This window comes from Salmo salar, chromosome ssa17 (genome assembly GCF_905237065.1).
Source record: "Salmo salar chromosome ssa17, Ssal_v3.1, whole genome shotgun sequence".
Lineage (NCBI taxonomy): Eukaryota > Metazoa > Chordata > Actinopteri > Salmoniformes > Salmonidae > Salmo > Salmo salar.
In genome coordinates, this window is record NC_059458.1 from 58,566,063 (window position 1) to 58,587,119 (window position 21,057).

At 45.5% G+C, this 21,057-nt stretch overlaps 2 protein-coding genes and 1 pseudogene across 2 annotated transcripts; 2 read left to right on the forward strand and 1 right to left on the reverse strand.

Moving 5' to 3' along the window:
* Positions 1–1,128: 1,128 nt before the first annotated feature.
* On the forward strand, positions 1,129–5,551 carry LOC123728230 (phytanoyl-CoA dioxygenase, peroxisomal). The gene is made up of 9 exons (XM_045699823.1): positions 1,129–1,377; positions 1,799–1,851; positions 2,452–2,562; positions 2,975–3,143; positions 3,563–3,644; positions 4,014–4,195; positions 4,280–4,429; positions 4,595–4,726; positions 4,836–5,551. The coding sequence occupies exons 1-9, from the start codon at positions 1,312–1,314 to the stop codon at positions 4,887–4,889; spliced, it is 999 nt and encodes a 332-aa protein (XP_045555779.1). The 5' UTR covers positions 1,129–1,311; the 3' UTR covers positions 4,890–5,551.
* A 5,386-nt stretch (positions 5,552–10,937) lies between these two features.
* Positions 10,938–14,535, forward strand: LOC106598375 (unique cartilage matrix-associated protein). The gene is made up of 5 exons (XM_045699824.1): positions 10,938–11,122; positions 11,338–11,403; positions 11,492–11,587; positions 13,479–13,577; positions 13,959–14,535. Exons 1-5 carry the CDS (start codon positions 11,065–11,067, stop codon positions 14,045–14,047), a joined length of 408 nt encoding a protein of 135 aa, XP_045555780.1. The 5' UTR covers positions 10,938–11,064; the 3' UTR covers positions 14,048–14,535.
* Positions 14,536–15,158: 623 nt separating this feature from the next.
* Positions 15,159–20,065, reverse strand: LOC106598376 (protein MCM10 homolog; annotated as a pseudogene).
* Between the last annotated feature and the right edge of the window lie 992 nt (positions 20,066–21,057).

Sequence of the window (21,057 nt, forward strand, 5' to 3'; positions counted from 1 at the left end):
TTCAGTTATTAGGCTATATCTGTTGATCTCTGTCTCCTAATAGTTCATTCAGTTATTAGGCTATATCTGTTGATCTCTGTCTCCTAATAGTTCATTCAGTTATTAGGCTATATCTGTTGATCTCTGTCTCCTAATAGTTCATTCAGTTATTACGCTATATCTGTTGATCTCTGTCTCCTAATAGTTCATTCAGTTATTAGGCTATATCTGTTGATCTCTGTCTCCTAATAGTTCATTCAGTTATTAGGCTATATCTGTTGATCTCTGTCTCCTAATAGTTCATTCAGTTATTAGGCTATATCTCTGTCTCCTAATAGTTCATTCAGTTATTAGGCTATATCTGTTGATCTCTGTCTCCTAATAGTTCATTCAGTTATTAGGCTATATCTGTTGATCTCTGTCTCCTAATAGTTCATTCAGTTATTAGGCTATATCTGTTGATCTCTGTCTCCTAATAGTTCATTCAGTTATTAGGCTATATCTGTTGATCTCTGTCTCCTAATAGTTCATTCAGTTATTAGGCTATATCTCTGTCTCCTAATAGTTCATTCAGTTATTAGGCTATATCTGTTGATCTCTGTCTCCTAATAGTTCATTCAGTTATTAGGCTATATCTGTTGCATGTTTTGTACGTTTGTCTCAAAGATGCTCTGTTTTCTTTTATTCTCTCATGTCTTGTGGGCTTACGCGGATGATGGGATTGAGGAGTGGTATTTAGTGTTTTGTGTCTAATTATTTGTTTGCTTGTTTGTTGTTGTTGTTGTTGTTCACCATGACTGAAATGAGCTCTGAGGCCAGGCTGAAATGAGGGAAAGCTTCCATTCAATTAATAGTGTGTGTGTGTGTGTGTGTGTGTGTGTGTGTGTGTGTGTGTGTGTGTGTGTGTGTGTGTGTGTGTGTGTGTGTGTGTGTGTGTGTGTGTGTGTTTGGTTTTACTATCCTTGTAGGGACCAAAAGGGTTAGGGTTACAATTAGGGTTAGCATTAGGGTTATGGGTTAGGTTTAGGTGGTTTTGGGGTTAAGGTAAGGGTTAGGGTTAAGGTGAAGGTTAGGTTAGGTTAAGGGTTAGGTGTAAGGGAACATAGGATATTGAAGGGGACCAAATTGTTTTTACCCCACAAGAATAGTAAAACAAACGTGCATGTGTGTGCGTGTGCGCGCGAGCGTTTGTCAATGTCACTCTCACTTGTGGACTTCGACCTAGTTGGAGAGTAGCGGACAGCAGCAGCATACTGTAGGTCTACATAACAGTGGGCATATGACTGTCTGCGCATCGAAGGGAATACAGAATAAAACATATATTCTTGCAAAATGTCTCGAGCGGCAGACAGACTGAAAGTGGTCGTGAATCATCTAGATCGGCCATCTTCTTTTGTTGTATCCTTTTCAACTGTTTTACTGTAAATGTCGTGTGTTTCTCCATGGCTGCGCGGTGCTGGAATTTCTGACCGACTTTCAGGGTCTGTGCGTCGGTACAGCTTTGCAGGACAGGCCGGAGCATGAGTAAATTGTCAGGCCTTTTCAGAGCGAACTGAACATTGGGAGCGGAACTATAACATCATTGCAAAATGTATTTATTTTCTGTAAATGTGTTTATTTATCCATATAAGACTACACTATCTTAAAGGCTATGTATGCATAAAAGGCGCGCTTGTAAGTATTAGGCTATAGGTATTCACAATTTAATTTGTTGTTATAATTAACGGTATGACATAGCTTAGATAAATGTGTAATAGCTACAAATAACAATTTTGTTATAAGACATCATTCATGTATGGCCTTAATTCATTGCATAAAGCAAGCATCTACCTCTGGCCAAAACGTTGCCTACTATCAACCACAAGCACTGAGGTAAGTGACACATCAATCTCCTATTTGGGCTGTTTTTGACTGTCAACGGCCTTATATTATGACAGTCTAAAAGTACAGGTACTGACCCTTGCCCTACTTACTGTGTACATTACACAATGCTGAGATCCCCTCAGTAGTTCATTCAACTTTGAGTTACCGTCACTCTGTATCTAAACACATTGTAACATAGGCACAGAGTCTAATAAGCGTTTATCACACTGTCAGGCACAGAGTCCAATAAGCATTTATCACACTATCACACTGTCAGGCACAGAGTCTAATAAGCATTTATCACACTGTCAGGCACAGAGTCTAATAAGTGTTTATCACACTGTCAGGCACAGAGTCTAATAAGCATTTATCACACTGTCAGGCACAGAGTCTAATAAGCATTTATCACACTGTCAGGCACAGAGTCTAATAAGCATTTATCACACTGTCAGGCACAGAGTCTAATAAGCATTTATCACACTGTCAGGCACAGAGTCTAATAAGCATTTATCACACTGTCAGGCACAGAGTCTAATAAGTGTTTATCACACTGTCAGGCACAGAGTCTAATAAGTGTTTATCACACTGTCATTCACTTGCTGTATCCAGGTATTCCTTTGACAATGATCTGCTGAGCACTGAGCAGAGAATCTCCTATGAGGAGGATGGCTTCCTCCTTATCAAGGGCCTGGTGTCTGGGGAGGACATAGACAGATTCAGGTAAGACCACAACACCATGAGAGAGACAACAGAAAGGTCTCAGATGTTACTGAAAGGATAACACTAGATAAACAAAAAACAGGCGTCTAACGTAGAGTGCGCAACAATGAAAGTACAAAAAGACCACCGAAGAGAATTAAGATCCCTTGACTTGACTGTCTCCACCAGCGCTTCAATATGTCCCCTGTCTTTGACCCAACATGCAGCATGGTTCACCAGCAAAACACTAGAACACTGCTCCTCTGTACCAGAGACACATGGCTTTACCAGCTGGGCTTAATTAGTGATGCTACACTGAACAAGGACTGAGTTTGTGTGTGTGTGTGTGTGTGTGTGTGTGTGTGTGTGTGTGTGTGTGTGTGTGTGTGTGTGTGTGTGTGTGTGTGTGTGTGTGTGTGTGCGTGTGTGGCAGGGCGGCGTTTGAACGGATATGCCGTCGGGAGGTGCAGGTCCCGGGGCTGGTGGTGATGAGGGACGTGTCCATCGCCAAGTCAGAGTTCGTCCCTGACCAGAAGGCCATCTCCAAGCTGCAGGACTTCCAGGAAGAGCCTGAGTTATTCCGCTACTGTAGCCTGCCTCAGGTACACACACACATGGACACACACACATAGAGCCACGCACGTCGACGTCTTTTGGATGAACATCTATTTTTGCTCGAGCATTGGGAACTGCCGTAACGCAGTGGTCTGGGCAGCGCGCTTCGTCTCCGAGCATCACGAGTTCATGCGAGGCAATCGTTTTTATTACATATTTTGGTGAGCGCCGAGGAAGGCGTAGATATCCACGTTCTCAGGACCTTTTCAAACGTCCGAAATCGAAGTCTATTTCTAGTGATCAGGCTGAAACGGACACACACACACACACACACACACACACACACACACTCTCAAGCGCACACACAAGCTCAGAACACACACGTTCTTACAGTCTTTCCTTCCTTTTTTTCTTCATTTTTTCCATGTCTAGTTTTTATTATTTCACTTGTCTTTGTCTTTCTCAGATCCTGAATTATGTGGAGTGTTTCACTGGTCCCAACATCATGGCCATGCACACCATGCTGATCAACAAGCCCCCAGACACAGGTACAGAACAGTGTGACCCTTATCTAACCTCTAACCCCTGACCCTCAACCCCTAACACTGACCCCCCTGATCCAGAAAGACACACATAGACACACCTTCTAGAGCAGAGGTGGGCAATTCCAGTCCTCGAGGGCCTGATTGGTGTCACAGTTCTGCCCCAGCTAAACACACCTGACTCCAATAATCACCTAATCATGATCTTCAGTTTAGAATGCATTTTGATGAATCAGCTGTGTTTGCTAGGGATGAAGAAAAAGTGTGACACCAATCAGGCACTCGCGTACTGGAGTTGCCCACCCCTGTTCTAGAGAGTGAAAACAGCGAGCCTGTCTATGTAATGTATGTTTATTTGTGTGTGATCTATCTCAGGTAATAAGACATCTCGCCACCCCATGCACCAGGACCTGCATTATTTTCCATTCCGTCCGGCAGACCGCATTGTGTGTTCCTGGACCGCCATGGAGAAGGTTAACCGCCAGAACGGCTGTCTGGTGGTCCTTCCTGGTTCTCACCACGGCACACTCAAAGAACACGACTACCCAGAGTGGGAGGTGATACACACACACCTGCATCCTCAACAAGCACGACTACTCCCACTAGATCTTGTGACATCACTTCCCTTTCCTCTTCCTCAGGGCGGGGTCAATAAGATGTACCACGGTGTCCGTGACCATGACCCCAATCATCCCAGGGTGCACCTGGAGATGGAGAAAGGAGACACAGTGTTCTTCCACCCTCTATTGATCCATGGATCTGGAAAGAACCAGACGCAGGGCTTCCGCAAGGTAACACACTCAACACTGAAAAATGCTCTGGAAGTCATAGATACATAACCATTCTAGGATCCCTAAATCATGGAAGTGTGTGTGTGTGTGTGTGTGTGTGTGTGTGTGTGTGTGTGTGTGTGTGTGTGTGTGTGTGTGTGTGTGTGTGTGTGTGTGTGTGTGTAGGCCATCTCCTGCCACTATGCCAGTGCTGACTGCTATTACATTGACGTGAGGGGAACCACCCAGGAGAACATAGGCCAGGAGGTGAAAGAGATCGCAGCAAGGAAATATGCTGTTGATGACGTCACATTTGAGGTACATCACATCTCTGCAGGAGTGATACAGTATACATCAAACACATTGTTAATAAACTGTGGGTAACAGTGTGCTGTGTGTAACACTGTCTGTTTTGTGTGTGATATAGGATACCTGGGCTGTAAGGGGCCGTCTGGTGCAAGGGGAAAGGACCAATCTGTGAGAGAGCCCGCCCACCGCAGTGTCACTCACTACTAACAACCTGCCAATCAAAGGAGATTGAAAAAAGTTGTCCAATCCACCAGCCAATAAGCTGAGACTCATTGACAGGAGTAATTTTTTCGTTGGGCGAGAGTGAGTGTCCAAGAGTCCTGTCAGGGCTGTTGGCCGGGTGTGTTTAACATATTAAACTAAAGGGATGTTAATTGCACAGTTAAGCATTGATTGAAGTGATCATCTTCTGCCTGACAATGAAGCACTTACTGTGTGGTGGACTGGAGGGAGAGGAGCAGAGGTAGAATGTGTGAGAGAGAGAGAGAGAGAAAAAGAGAGCGTGATAGACTGGGACAAAGAGAGTGTGTACGAGAGGTGAGTGAATGAAGGTGAATAGGAGGCTATTTCTGTTATAAATATGAGTATGTTTTAGTACATTTTGGAAACCAGGTACTCGGAGTGTCGCTTTGTAGACCAGTCCGCCATGAAATACCAGTAACCTTGATACCTTAATATAACAGAATCCTAGGTGTATTTTACATCGCCGCCTTAACAATCAAATCTATGCTGCTTTTAATGAGTTTGTAATGAGTACTTTGTTTGACAATTAGTTTATACGTGATTTCCTTTCATTATTGTCGATGTAACTGACAATAAACGGACTCAGAATCATTTGCTTCATTCTCTTTATCATCTGTTCCTTGGAGTTCTAGTGAGGATGGTGAGATTCTAGTGAGGATGGTGAGATTCTAGTGGGGATGGTGAGATACTCTCTTGGTTTCCTCACTCCTTTGTACCGCATCCCAGACACACACACACACACACCACCTCGGAGACCCTTCCTGATCCCCTAAATCTGACGTGTTTTACCTTCCCCTTCCCCCTCGACCCAATCTGCTTTCCAGACACACTCCCAGCCAGCTCCTCCCCCCAACCTCAGGGCTCATGAATATTCAGCAGCTAAAGCTCTGTGAAATCTCCCATCACCGTGGAGACATGTACGATCCCATTGTCCCGCCCTGTCCCAGATCCAGACACAGCGTTGGGGGGAGGTAGAGTTCTTAGAATGGTGTGGGGGAGGGGGGGTTCAGGGATAGGAGGATGAGACAATAAGGACAATTTAAAGACAGAGAAAGAGCATTACAATTAAGATGAATAGCATCCACCCCCAATTTCCATATACAGCACCAGTCTGGATACCTGGCAAGTGATAGGATTTACATATGTGTGAAGGAAACAGAGTTCCTGTGTGTGAGGGAGCGTTTGCCCTATGTTTTCAAACGGAGACTGAGATGTTTCCTGATCATTTTTCACACTTACCATTTGTGTGTGAATAAGTTGTGTGAGTTCATATGAGGGTAATGTCAGTGGAGGCTGCTAAGGGGAGAACTGCTCATAATAATGTCTGGAACGGAGCAAATGGAATGGCATCAAACACAAGGAAACTACAGTTGAAGTCGGAAGTTTACATAGACCTTAGCCGAATGCATTTAAACTCAGTTTTTCACAATTCCTGACATTCAATCCTAGTAAAAATTCCCTGTCATAGGTCAGTTAGGATCACCACTTTATTTTAAGAATGTGAAATGTCAGAATAATAAATCAAATCAAATGTATTTATATAGCCCTTCTTACATCAGCTGATATCTCAAAGTGCTGTACAGAAACCCAGCCTAAAACCCCAAACAGCAAGCAATGCAGGTGTAGAAGCACGGTGGCTAAGAAAACCTCCCTAGAAAGGCCAAAACCTAGGAAGAAACCTAGAGAGGAACCAGGCTAATAGTAGAGAGAATGATTTATTTCAGCTTTTATTTCTTTCTTCAAATTCCCAGTGGGTCAGAAGTTTACATACACTCAATTAGTATTTAGTAGCATTGCCTTTAAATTGTTTAACTTGGGTCAAACGTTTCAGGTAGCCATCCACAAGCTTCCCACAATAAGTTGGGTGAATTTTGGGCCATTCCTCCTGACAGAGCTGGTGTAACTGAGTCAGGTTTGTAGGCCTCCTTGCTCGCACACACTTTTTCAGTTCTGACCACACATTTTCTTTAGGATTGAGGTCAGGGCTTTGTGATGGCCACTCCAATACCTTGACTTTGTTGTCCTTAAGCCATTTTGCCACAACTTTGGAAGTATGCTTGGGGGTCATTGTCCATTTGGAAGACCCATTTGCGACCAAGCTTTAACTTCCTGACTGATGTCTTGAGATGTTGCTTCAATATATCCACATAATTTTCTGTCCTCATGATGCCATCTATTTTGCGAAGTGCACCAGTCCCTCCTGCAGCAAAGCACCCCCACAACATGATGCTGCCACCCCGTGCTTCATGGTTGGGATGATGTTCTTCGGCTTGCAAGTATCCCCCTTTTACCTCCAAACATAACGATGGTCATTATGGCCAAACAGTTCTATTTTTGTTTCATCAGACCAGAGGACATTTCTCCAAAAAGTACGATCTTTGTTCCCATGTGCAGTTGCAAACTGTAGTCTGGCTTTTTTATGGCGGTTTTGGAGCAGTGGCTTCTTCCTTGCTGAGCGGCCTTTCAGGTTATGTCGATATAGGACTCGTTTTACTGTGGATATAGATACTTTTGTACCTGTTTCCTCCTGCATCTTCACAAGGTCCTTTGCTGTTGTTCTGGGATTGATTTGCATTTTTCGCACCAAAGTACGTTCATCTCTAGGAGACAGAACGCGTCTCTTTCCTGAGCGGTATGACGGCTGCGTGGTCCCATGGTGTTTATACTTGCGTACTATTGTTTGTACAGATGAACGTGGTACCTTCAGGCATTTGGAAATTGCTCCCAGGGATGAACCAGACTTGTGGAGGTCTACAATTTGTTTTCTGAGGTCTTTGCTGATTTCTTTTGATTTTCCCATGATGTCAAGCAAAGAGGCACTGAGTTTGAAGGTAGGCCTTGAAATACATCCACAGGTACACCTCCAATTGACTCAAATTATGTCAATTAGCCTATCAGAAGCATCTAAAGCCATGATGTCATTTTCTGGAATTTTCCAAGCTGTTTAAAGGCACAGTCAACTTAGTGTATGTAAACTTCTGACCCACTGGAATTGTGATACAGTGAATTATAAGTGAAATAAATTACTTGTGTCATGCACAAAGTAGATGTCCTAACCAACTTACTAAAACTGTAGTTTGTTAACAAGACATTTGTTGAGTGGTTGAAAAACAAATTTTAATGAGTCCAACCAAAGTGTATGTAAACTTCCGACTTCAGCTGTATGTGTTTGATGTACTTGATACCATTTCACTTGTTTTGCTCCAGCCATTACCACGAGCCCGTCCTCCCAAATTAAGGTGCCACCCAACCTCATGTGGAGGGTATAGCACATTGTTTGTAACTTATGGGAGCTGTGCCCATCGGGGCAATGCACAGTACTGAGATCATCCATACCAGAGTGGCGAATGGGCTCTGCTGCTTTGCATATGCCCAGGCATATGCAAGGCTGGCATGCATCAACACGAAACACACACACGAAACACACACACCTGCTTCTCTTCAGGGGGAAAACATATGCATCCACACACACAATACAACAGATGGACACACGCAGCAAGTTAACACACAGACAAACACATTTTAATCCCCATCTGTATCTCCTCCTTAAGAGTCTCCTGGTCTACAAGTCTTCCAAGCAGCGAAAACATCAGAGTTGAAAACACGAAACACACACTACATCTTCACATGTACAAACTGAGGGATACAAAAGCAGCTTTGACATCTCCAGCGAGACCCTGGTCTGTCATGTCCTGACCAGTGAAAAGGGTCATTTGCCATAGTAGAATGGTCAGGGCGTGGCAGGGGGGGTTGTTTTGTGTGTTTTTTTTTTTTTTTGGTTCAAGGGGAATTTGTTCTAGTTTTCATTTTCTATGCTTCGTTTTCCATGTTTGGCCGAGTATGGTTTCCAATCAGAGGCAGGTGTCTTTCGTTGTCTCTGATTGGAAGCCATACTTAGGCAGCCTGTTTTCCTTTGGGTTTTGTGGGTGGTTGTTTTCTGTTTAGTATGTTAGGATACCTGACAGAACTGTTTGGCTGTCATTAGTTTTTTCTTTGTGAAGTGCTTTTTCATTCAAAAATAAAATATGAGCACTCAACACGCTGCGACTTGGTCTGTTCACCACGACGCCTGTGACATGGTCACTGATTGGACAGTGATGAAAGAAGTGTCCTCATTGGCCTGAACTGACCTCAGATCAGTAACCCGGAGCAGACCACACACACTATCCTCCTCCACTCCTTGTGCTGTGTGTGGCTCCTATACTGACATTTAGATCAGTGACACCCTTATGATTTGGGAGGTGTAATGAACATCAATCTCTATCTCTGCTCCTTCTCACTTGCTCTCTCCTTCTCATATATGTCACTTTCTCTCATCCCTCTCTCTCTCTCTCCTTCATCCCTCTCTTCTGCATGACATAAACTCAGCAAAAAAAGAAACGTCCTCTCATTGTCAACTGTGTTTATTTTCAGCAAACTTAACATGTGTAAATATTTGTATGAACATAACAAGATTCAACAACTGAGACATAAACTGAACAAGTTCCACAGACATGTGACTAACAGAAATTGAATAATGTGTCCCTGAACAAAGGGGGGGTCAAAATCAAAAGTAACAGTCAGTATCTGGTGTGGCCACCAGCTGCATTAAGTACTGCAGTGCACCAGATTTATCAGTTCTTGCTGTGAGATGTTAACCCACTCTTCCACCAAGGCACCTGCAAGTTCCAGGACATTTCTGGGGGGAATGGCCCTAGCCCTCACCCTCCGATCCAACAGGTCCCAGACGTGCTCAATGGGATTGAGATCTGGGCTCTTCGCTGGCCATGGCAGAACACGGACATTCCTGTCTTGCAGGAAATCATGCACAGAACGAGCAGTATGGCTGGTGGCATTGTCATGCTGGAGGGTCATGTCAGGATGAGCCTGCAGGAAGGGTACCACATGAGGGAGGAGGATGTCTTCCCTGTAATGCACAAAGTTGAGATTGCCTTCAATGACAACAAGCTCAGTCCGATGATGCTGTGACACACCGCCCAAGACCATGATGGACTCTCCACCTCCATGATGGACCCTTGCCATCCTGTACCTGTCCCGCAGGTGTGATGTTCTAGGTACCGATCCTGTGCAGGTGTTGTTACACGTGGTCTGCCACTGCAAGGACGATCAGCTCTCCGTCCTGTCTCCCTGTAGCGATGTCACAGTACGAACAATGCAATTTATTGCCCTGGCCACATCTGCAGTCCTCATGCCTCCTTGCAGCATGCCTAAGGCACGTTCACCCAGATGAGCAGGGACCCTGGGCATCGTTCTTTTGGTGTTTTTCAGAGTCAGTAGAAAGGCCTCTTTAGTATCCTAAGTTTTCATAACTGTGACCTTAATTGCCTACCGTCTGTAAGCTGTTAGTGTCTTAACGACCATTCCACAGGTGCATGTTCATTATTTGTTTATGGTTCATTGAACAAGCATGGGAAACAGTGTTTATACCCTTTACAATATAGATATGTGTAGTTGTTTGGATTTTTACGAATTATCTTTGAAAGACAGGGTCCTGAAAAAGGGATGTTTCTTTTTTTGCTCAAAGACTCCAGCCACCCTAGTCATAAACTGTTCTTTCTGCTACCACACGGCAAGCGGTACCGGAGCGCCAAGTCTAGGTCCAAGAGGCTTCTAAACAGCTTCAACCCCCAAGCCATACGACTCCTGAACACCAAATCAAATGGCTACCCAGACTATTTGCATTGCCCCCCCCCTCCTCTCCCCCTCTTTTACACCGCTGCTACTCTCTGTTGTTATCATCTATGCATAGTCACTGTAATAACTGTACCTTCATGTACATATTACCTCAACTAACCGGTGCCACGGCACATTGACTCTGTACCGGTACCCCCCTGTATATGGTCTCTGGAGATTTTTCTTGTGTGTTCTTAAGTGTCTCTCAGTAACGACAACACAGATTCTGGCTCAGGTTATATTTCATGCCCCCCCCTCCTCACCCCTCCTCTGGGCAAACGAAATTCCAGCTGTCCCCCTTCCCCAAAACTCCCTCTCTTTCTCTTCACACCCACTCTCTCCATCCCTCCCCTCTCCCTCCCTCGCCTCTCCCTCTCTCTCTCAGTTCATAACTTCACTGTTCGCAGCGCTGCTTCACTGTATTCTTCATCATGTCCTGGACTCATCTGGTCTTTCTCTCTCTGCTCGCCACCCTCCTCATCCTCACACGTAAGTACCACGATAGGGGGTTGACATGCTGGGGGGGGGGGGTTCAAGGAAGGGTGTGGGAGAGGAGGTGGAGGGTGAATTTTTAAAACTTTTTTTATGGTGGTTTGATGTTTACGGTGAGACCTTTTCTGAAAGGTTCTTGTGCAGAACTTCTAGAAAGAGGCCTTGCTGATCAGCTCAAGTGTAAAATTGACAAAAACCTCTCTCTCTCCCAGTCTCCCCCGGGGTGTGGAGTGCATCGGTGACAGATGGAAGAGAGGGAAAAGCTGCAGAGCCCAAAGGTGATTGTCATATGTTCCATTCCCCCTCCCCAACCCGAGTGACCCCAATGACCCTCTTTGACCCTTCCCTGGTACTCTCTGCCCCCAGGGTCAGCGCGGCGAGTCTTCATGCCCGAGGCGGCTGCAGCAAACTTCTTCAAAAAGCGTAGTCGGCGCTCGGGCAAACATGAGGCGGAGGTCCTTGGTGAGGCTGTTTAGCATCACTATGGGGCGTTACCATGGATCCAGGGCAGGGGCAGGACAGGGGGCATGGGGGTTGATGATGGTAGTGTTTGCATGTGGTTGAAGTTGCTGGTGCCATTATGGACAGTTTGTTTTGGGAGGTTTACAGCACTCTGTAGAGACTGGTGGTGTGTGTGTGTGGGTGTGTGTGTGTACTCAAAGTCTATTCATTTGATGGTCTGTGGATTAAAATGTTGGCTGGTGTGGTTTGAGGTCATGGCTGTGAACTCTGAGGGCAGACTGAAGACTCCCACAGGTGTATCGCTGGTAGCTGCTCCAAAAGCTTAAAAGCATTTGAAGCCATCTGTTTCACACAAATACACACACACACACACACACACACACACACACACACACACACACACACACACACACACACACACACACACACACACACACACACACACACACACACACACTGGCTGGAGGCAGCAAAAGGAGTCACAGGGTAGTATGGAGCAGCCTCTTTCCCTCTCTCTCTCTCTCTCTCTCTCTCTCTCTCTCTGTCCCTCTCAGCCAGTCCCAGAGACAGAAATGCTGTCGTCTGCTCCAGCTCCCTGTCAGCGCACCTCTCTGGGCCACAGCTCAGAGAAAACAAGCCCACATTCCTGGAAAGCGTTAGTTACAAATTACTGTTTTTATCGCCTGCCAGCCAGTCACCAAGGCGCTGGGTGTGCATGAGAGAGAAGGGGGAGAAGTATGTGTGTGTGCGCGCGTGCATGAGGGTATGTGTGAATGTGTGTGTATGTGTGAATATGACTTTGTTGTGACCGTGTTAGTGGAGTGATGCGCAGGTAAAATGGAAGGCACTGCAGGAGCTGAGACAGGAATGTGTGGACCAATTAACCATTCTAGTGCAGAGAGAGAGAGAGAGAGAGAGAGAGAGAGAGAGAGAGAGAGAGAGAGAGAGGAGGAAACGAGAGAGAGAAAAGAAAGAGAAGAAACCCGAGGAGGATAATGGAAGGGTCTGTTAACTTGGTCATTGGGTTACAGTAAGACACGTGAGCAGGTCTGCAGCCACGATGACAGAGAGACAGAAAGGGGGAGAGAAAGAGAGATTTGTGACCTGTTGCCACAAGAAAAGGGCAACCAGTAAATACAACCCATATTGATGTTTATTTTTTTCCCCTTTTGTACTTTATTTTCACATCATTATAACACTGTACATAGCCACAATATGACATTTGAAATGTTTCTATCCCTTAGAAAATTGTGATTGTAATGTTTATTGTTCATTTTTGAATGTTTATTTCAGTTGCTTTGGCAATGTAAATATATGTTTCCCATACCAATAAATCCCTTTGAATTGAATCAGACAGAGAGAGGGAGAGATAGCAAACCCAACCAGTAAGTCTAGTACCTGAGAAAGTTTCCATTCCGTAAAGCCTCATTCCACCAGACTGTTTTGTAAGAAAATAACCTACTATTCAGAGTGTGTGTGTTGTTGTTGTTGTGTGTGTGTACTCCAAATATTGAGATGTCACCATAAACCTTCTGAGTGTACCCAAATGAGGGCTAGTGTCCAATGTATACAGTACCGACCTCTGTGTGTGTGTGTGTGTGTGTGTGTGTGTGTGTGTGTGTGTGTGTGTGTGTGTGTGTGTGTGTGTGTGTGTATATATAAAGAAACAGGTACAGTATCTCTCCCAAAAACTGTGTGATAGAGTTGGACTTCCTGCAGTGTGTGGCATGAGGAAAGTGTGAGGTGAGGACAGGTTGGAAGTTTGGTGCCAAACATCTTTGAGTTTCATTACGTAACTAAGACAACACCTCTCACTCTACCTTAGTGACCATAACACCATCTTCCATCTCTCCTTCTTTCCCTCTTTTCCCCTTCCTCCCTCCCTCCATAGCTGAGCAGAGGGTACGTCTGTCAGCTGATGAGAGGAGGAGGGAGTACTACGACGAACAGAGGGATGAGTTTGAGAACTATGTGGAAGAGGAGCGCGATGGTAAGACCGACTAACTCTGTTCCAAAGATGAGGTTTAAACTATAAGTGCCCATTTGGTTAAACTCAGACCCTTATACCTCTTAGTGGTAAACGCCACAGCTTGATTTATCTGCAGTAATCACAGAGTCTAATCACAGTTTTCACAGTGTGCTGCACTGAACACTTTGACCACACGTCTGTATAGGGATGTGTTGGGTTTGTGGTAGTTCTTGTGCCTATTGTGTTTCTGGGAAGTGTTTTCTCCCACATAAGTAAACCAAAGTGTTTCACATGAAGGACAGAAATACACTTTCATAGTCCTCCGCGTTCTACACTCTGCAGGTTGGCACAAACAGAAAACCCTCAACCCTCTTTCCCTTCTTCTCCTCTCTCCATCCACAGAGCAGGATGAGAGGACACGGGAGAAGACAGAACAGTGGCGCGAGTTCCACTACGATGGACTCTACCCCCGTTATCCCCGCGGTTGGTGAGCATGCTCAATAGGCCGAGGAGATCAGAACATAGTGCACCAGCCTGTGATCGGCAGGACCCTGTGCCAATTAATACACCTAGCCTATCAGACGGACATAACAAGACCATGGGAGGTGGCCAAAACGTCACTCACCTAGGAGTAAAAAGGTTTACGTACGAAACTATTAAACTCAATCATTTAAAATGGTAGTATTATGTAGATAAAACGCAGTTTTGTAACATTTATATTAAAGACTGGCAAGTCAAGTTTGAAAAAGGAGGCTGTCGTGATTGTATGTGTACTTCTATGCATGCTTATTTCAATCTCTATGTTTGTACATGTATCTGTGTGGTGGACTGTTTGGTGTGGTCTGTGTATCTTTCATATCTGTGTATGAAACTGTACCGTCTTTTCTGTATTGTAACCCAACTGTAATCACAAATATGAAACCTGTAACTGTAATTCAGAACCACAGACACCAATAAAATGTACTGCCGTAAAAAAAAATTGTTGGCATTTATAGAGGTTCTCATTGTTAGTGTCACTAAATCAGGGGGTGAATTCTTAAGCACCAAGATTCATAACCTGAATTAAATGTGAGAGAAAGAGAGAGTTGAAGGAGGGTAGAGAAAGAGCGAGTGAAAAGAGAGGGGAAGCTGGAGAAGGGATGATAAAATGAAAGACTGTGCAAGTGAGTGCTGGGGAACTCATCAGACTGAGATTAATGTCGGGATTCCATGCGAGACTACCAACATTCCACAGCTGCAACTTTAGACAGCACTGGGCAGAGAGCCGGGGACAGACAGAGAGGGAAAGAGAAGAGAGAAGTTTAACTGTAAGGACACCTGTGGTTGATAGATGATGTGTTCTTTACAACCTGCTTAGATCAATACAACCGACTGTTGATCATTTTGATGAGGCAGACTATCACTTCAAGCTGTATTAAATCACATTCGGGAGAAGCAAAACAGTGGGCTGATTCCCTTGTTCAGACGTACTTGATCTTCTCTTGATCCAGCTCCCGTTACTATTCTGGGTGTCTCTAAAACTCCCTCAGACTGTAAAAAACGCAATATAGCACAGGAGACAACTTCTTCCAGCGAGCCCAAGTCAGAAAAAGGACGAGATGGTTGGTAAATCACTCAGCACAATTTAATCAGCACATTCCCATCAAACCCAGCAGGAGAGAACAACAAACAACTCATTCGGAAATACAATTGAATCTATTCAAAACAGCAATTTCAAATCCATAATCAACTTCAAATGATATCCACAGTAAAAAACAAACATTAAAAGGACATTTAAAAAGCACTCTACAAAAGGCAGATAAATATACACAAGAAACTCCAACAGCACCAGCAGTAGTCGCTTCATGATGAAAACAATGATGAAGGTGATTGTCAGTGACTGAGGGCAACTGCAAGCCGTTGAGGAACTTGGGCTGCTCGTCACCTCGAGGCTGCAGCAGCTCCCCGGCTATCTTAGGCCCTGACTTCTCCTGTGGACAGGAACAGGAAACAGTTAGGGAACAGGAAGTAGTAGTCAAACCCAGGACCAATCAGATGGGAGAAGGAAGTGCTTTGGGTCCATCTGAACTCCAAACCTACTAGAACACGACACTTACCTTCAACATGCCGTCTCTTTGCCATTTGAACAGGCCACAGTTACTGCGATAGAGAACGCAGCATGATCATATCTGATGAACGCAGTAGCACGTGACCTGCATTGTGTTTGAGAGTGTGCGCCTCGACTGTAGCGTGTGTGTGTGTGTACGTGTCTCACCTGCAGTGTTTGTGCGGCAGGCGGTCCAGTGCGAGGGCTCTCTGTCCACAGGGGCACTTGAAGAAGCGTTTGGTGGCGTCGTGTCACTGCAGCTCATGCTTCTCCTTCACACAGCAATCAGCGGGCTTGAAGTATGTGCACTGACACTGGAGACAAGACACAGATAAACACAGATAAATATGTATCTGTACTAAGCCGTAAAGACAGTTATATTGGTCTGACAGGATGATTAAATAATGTTGATCGTAGGTGAATTAGAATTCTGAGCAGTCTGCCCAATCTGCTATCATGCTAGGTTATCACACGTCATTGGGACCATTAATCGTACCAGTCTAAATTGCTAGTTGGCCCAGGGGGGAAATTCTAAGGTGCTAGGAGGGTCTTTCATCTGGCTTTTCAATTTTTATTTAATTTTTACCCCTTTTTCTCCCCAATTTCATGGTATCCAATTGGTAGTTACAGTCTTGTCTCATCGCTGTAACTCCCGTGCGTCCTCCGAAACACAACCCAACCAAGCCGCACTGCTTCTTGACACAATGGGAGGAAACACCGTACACCTGGCGACCGTGTCAGCGTGCACTGCGCCCGGCCCACCACAGGAGTCGCTAGTGCGCGATGGGACAAGGACATCCCAGCCGGCCAAACCCTCTCCTAACCCGGACGACACTGGGCCAATTGTGCGCCACCCCATGGGTCTCCCGGTCACGGCCGGCTGCGACAGAGCCTGGACTCGAACCCAGAATCTCTAGTGGCACAGCTAGCACTACGATGCAGTGCCTTAGACCACTGCGCCACCCGGGAGGCCTTCATCTGGCTTTTCATCTGACTACCGTGAAGGAAAGCTGATGGTTCAAATCCCAGATGGAGTAGATTTTCACTCAACAGAATAAAACTGTTGGTTTGGTTGTTAACTGGTGATTTAAACTGCAGAACAGCTGATGACACTAGTGAATAAGATCTGTGATTGGACACAGACCTTTTTACAGTTGACGGCTCAACACTTCTGCTCTCTGATGTTCCTCATCTTGTCCTCCATCGCCTCCTTCTTCACCAGGGGGTCAAAGTAGCGCTCCTGCTGCTGGTACTCTGCCTAAAGAGAGCGATAGAAACTATTAACCCTGGACTAGGGCAAGGGGGAATCATTACATTGTTACACCAGGGGGTCAAAGTAGCACTCTTGCAGCTGGTACTGGTGGCTAAGGAGAGAGGAACTATTATAACACTGGGCTAGAGATAAGGGGAATCATTACAGTGTTACATAGAGAAGGGAGCAGGTACACTAGGCTGCTATGGTTGTGGAATTTCTGACTCACTGCCTGTAGCTCGGCCCTGTGGCTGGACTTGGCGTTGAGGATCTTCTTGAACTCCTCTGATTGGACATAGTCCATTTGTTCCTGCCTCTTCTTTTGGGCTGGCCCCTCCTCCTCGGCCCCAAGCTGTTCACCTGTACAGAGGCAGATCACAGAGGATGGGTAAGAACAGGGACTCTCTGTTTGTGTGTGTGCGTGCGCTCAGGTGTTTACCATCGGGCGAGGACAGGTTCTTCTGCACCCTGGTGGTGACGTCAGTGCTGTTGCTCCTCTTCCTTTTCACAGCGTTGGGGTCTTCTTTGGCCAGCCCAGCCCCCTTCACTCTCAGCTTCTTCAGAGCAGCCAACTAGAGAGAAGCGGGGCAGCTTCACCTTTAACCTCCAACCTCTGTGACCTTTGAACTCTAGCGTTTCAATGACGTCACATTCTACAGTCAAATCAACAGCACAACAGTGTACGCTAAGCATGAAAGCATTTGATAGGGCGAGCACCACCTACCTTGGCTGCTGACAGGCTGTGTGCCGTTGGGGGCGGAGGAGGGGTGTGGTCAAAAAACAAGTTACCATCTCCCTTGTTAAAACCCCTCCCCAGTGTTGGGGTGGTGGGGCTCTGGGTGGCTTTGGGGACATCTGAGGCAGATTTGGGGGACAGGAGGGCCCCTCTAGACGGGAGAGAAGCCCCGGGGACCCCCGCCTTGCCTGAGTTCTGGAGGACCCTCTGCTGGAACTCCTCTGCGGTTCTCTAAGAGCTGCTTCTGCTGCTGTTTCTGCTGCTTCAGGTCAGAGGCAGAGATGGACTGGACACCTGCACCGGCCGAGCCCTTGGAACCTGGGGGGAGTGAGGGAGGAAGGGAGAGAAGGTGGAAGAAGAGAAAAAGAGGGGGGTGAAGAGAGAAAAATATGATATATTGTAATTCGAATGCATTGACAAGCAGGGAGAAAATACACCAAGGTAAAAAACACAGTTTTGCTGCTAAAGCTCTCCTGTCTTTCTCTAGTCTCCAGATGGCCCATCTGATGTGTTCATGAGTTTGGTCTGGTGTTACCTGGGGGTTTGGTGAGGTATCTCTTCAGTTGGAGGGTTCCCGGGGTAGGCATGGATAACAGGTCCTTGAAGTTGTCTGAGCAGCCAGACACCTCGTTAGACTTCATGGCTGAAAAACAATCAAACACATTAAGAAAGAGCACCACTCTTAAACCTCTCTCGCCCCCTCTCACTCCCTCCATCTCCCCAAGTCTCTTGGCCTGGCTGGCCAGCTGGTCTGATCCCTTCACAAACAGGTTCCCTAGAGTGGTCTGGGAGGGCTTCTTAGGCCCAGACGCAGACAGGAACGGAGGTGTACATAAGTGTAAACAACACAAACACACACATACTGACTCACAGCGCAGACAAAGACTTAGAGCATAGTTTTCCACAACTACATCGAGTAGCCAGCCAAACAGAAAGAGTAGCCAGCCAGGAGCTCTATTTGGATGGCCTCTGGTACAGTCTAATACAGTGGTCACCAACCTTTTCTGAGTCAAGATCACTTTTGCAGTCAAAAATCAAGCTTGAGATCTACTACTCAAGATTGTTTTTACATTAACCCACACAAACAGTTTTGTAGGAATGAGGTTTGGGCAGTTGGCCTAATACATTATCACAGCATATTGGCTATTGGATTGGCCTACCAATATTGTTAATCAAACCATATTATATTTCAAAACCTGAGCTTTTATAACAAAATAGATAAGCTGGTTTAGCACTTGTGAGGCACTGTGGAGCATGAATTGAAATAATTAGCTTTTTTATTTTACTGGACTGATGGTACATGCATCTGATGGTCAACAGGGTCAAATCACGACGTCAGTGACCTTCAGGTGGAAAAGTCGGAGCGCTAGAAAGATGCCAGAGTTTCAGACTTGGAATTCAGAGCTGGATGACTGTTCAAAACTATTTTTCCCACTGCCTCTCATGGTCCCTGTTCTCGCCTTCCTTTCCTCCGGTGAGACTGACCAGAGAGAGGGGACACCGTCTTCCACCTGATGGCCAAACTCGAGTCGCAGCGCATCTCCCACATGCACAAATTCATGTTGTTCCTGTGACCAGAGAAAGTGAAATATTCCTTGATATTAAAATCGACACGACGAGCTGCTAATAATAATAAAACGCAGGGCTATCGATACTTGGCTACTCATTCATTGCAGCTGCAGCCCGAGCGGAAGAACGGAGAAGCGCGTTTTGTAATAGTGTTGAATAAAAACAGTGACAGTGCTGAATATAAACTTAAACATGAACTCACTCATAAAAACAGCAGCTCTTTGCTGTATTCGTTGACAGTCTCTCTGTGGTCATGGTTTTAAAAGTTATTCAATCTTACGTAGGCTAGTAGCCTATTAAACTTGGCTGTGGTCAGGGTCATGGAGGCTCTGCAGCCACGGTGATTTGAGCTCTCCGATTGGGCAGCACAGTAGATGCACTCGATTTAGTCACAGATTTGCCGGCGTTGTGCTGAAAATCTCCCCCCTGCCAGAATCCCCCCTTCTAATTTCCTTAATTTTGTGGCTAGAGTCAAATACTTTCTATAGAACAAACTTCACGTCAGGATAGGCAACCGAAACGAATAATTAATGTATGTGTTATATTAAACAGAGGAGCGAGTAAAGAACAACTATGACTGAATTATTATCCTTACACTTTAAGACATGGGAGAGATGGCGAATTTTGGCAAAGAGATTTATTTATAGACAAACAAAATCAGTAGCGGCTTGAGGTACGGGCGACACGGGCAGCCTCCCAGGTGCGGTACGGGGCGCCATACAAGCTAGAACTGCCACATACACAAACCGAAATCTGCATACAAAAATGCTTTCTGCAACTAAGATCAGTGAAATGTAGGCTAATCTGACAACGGAGTGAAGAGCAGAAATCTCAATTTGCAAGCAAGTCGCAGCATTGAAGAACGCGAAGGGGGGGGGGGAGAATTCTGGCAGGGGGAGATTTCGGCACAACACCGGTCCGCCGGAGTTTGTCTCACGGGAACACTTACCCGGTACGCAGGACTTAGGAATCACGTGCACCTACCGGAAACAGCTCAACACGGGGCAAGCCTTTATCGTTCGTTGGCTTTTCTACAGAAATATTTGGTGATATACTAGGAATGCGACCATTGGTCTAATACCTTGAATCCATCTGAAATAAACAGCGAAATGATTGAATACATTATCAAGTTCACCTCCCAGAGTAGAAAAACGTGTTGTGGTATTGCATTCTGTTCATGTAATATGACCATCTTGGGCAAATGAATACATTTTCAATACATTTAGTTGATTCCCTACTAAGGTCAATAAATGATTGAATATGGTTGAATTCTGTTTTAATGCCTGGACTCTGTGAGGGCCCTAATTACCATATTTGGACCAGGATGAGGCTCCCCACTACCTAATGTTCCTGCAGTGATGATTCACCATCTTCAGATCAATTATGAAAACATTTGATGCAGATAATTGCCAAAAAGACTAGGCCTACCAGTAGCCTATAAGGGAGCCAAAGGACAGACGATGCCATTGGGTAGGCTACACTGACCGACGAGACCAGAGTCACTCACTTTAGAATTACTGTCTGGAAAACCCCGACATCCTAGCAAAGGAAACCTAGGAAAGTCCTTAGGTTTACTTGTCTGATGCGATACCATGGACATATAACCACGTTGCAGGATTTCTGAATGGCAAAGGGATATAGGAGACTTTATTCAAGACAGTTGGACACATTTCATAAACTAGTCAATACCTGCTGTTCAGTTGTCAATCAACGCACAGTAAATATGCAAGGCGCCATGACTCCGCGTGACTGGCTATGTGCCAGAAAACAATAATTTGGCTAAGTGGATTTCGACTCATCGTTACCACTTACATTACGTGGGACGTGCAAATTCACGACCGTCACCCTCTCTCCCTCC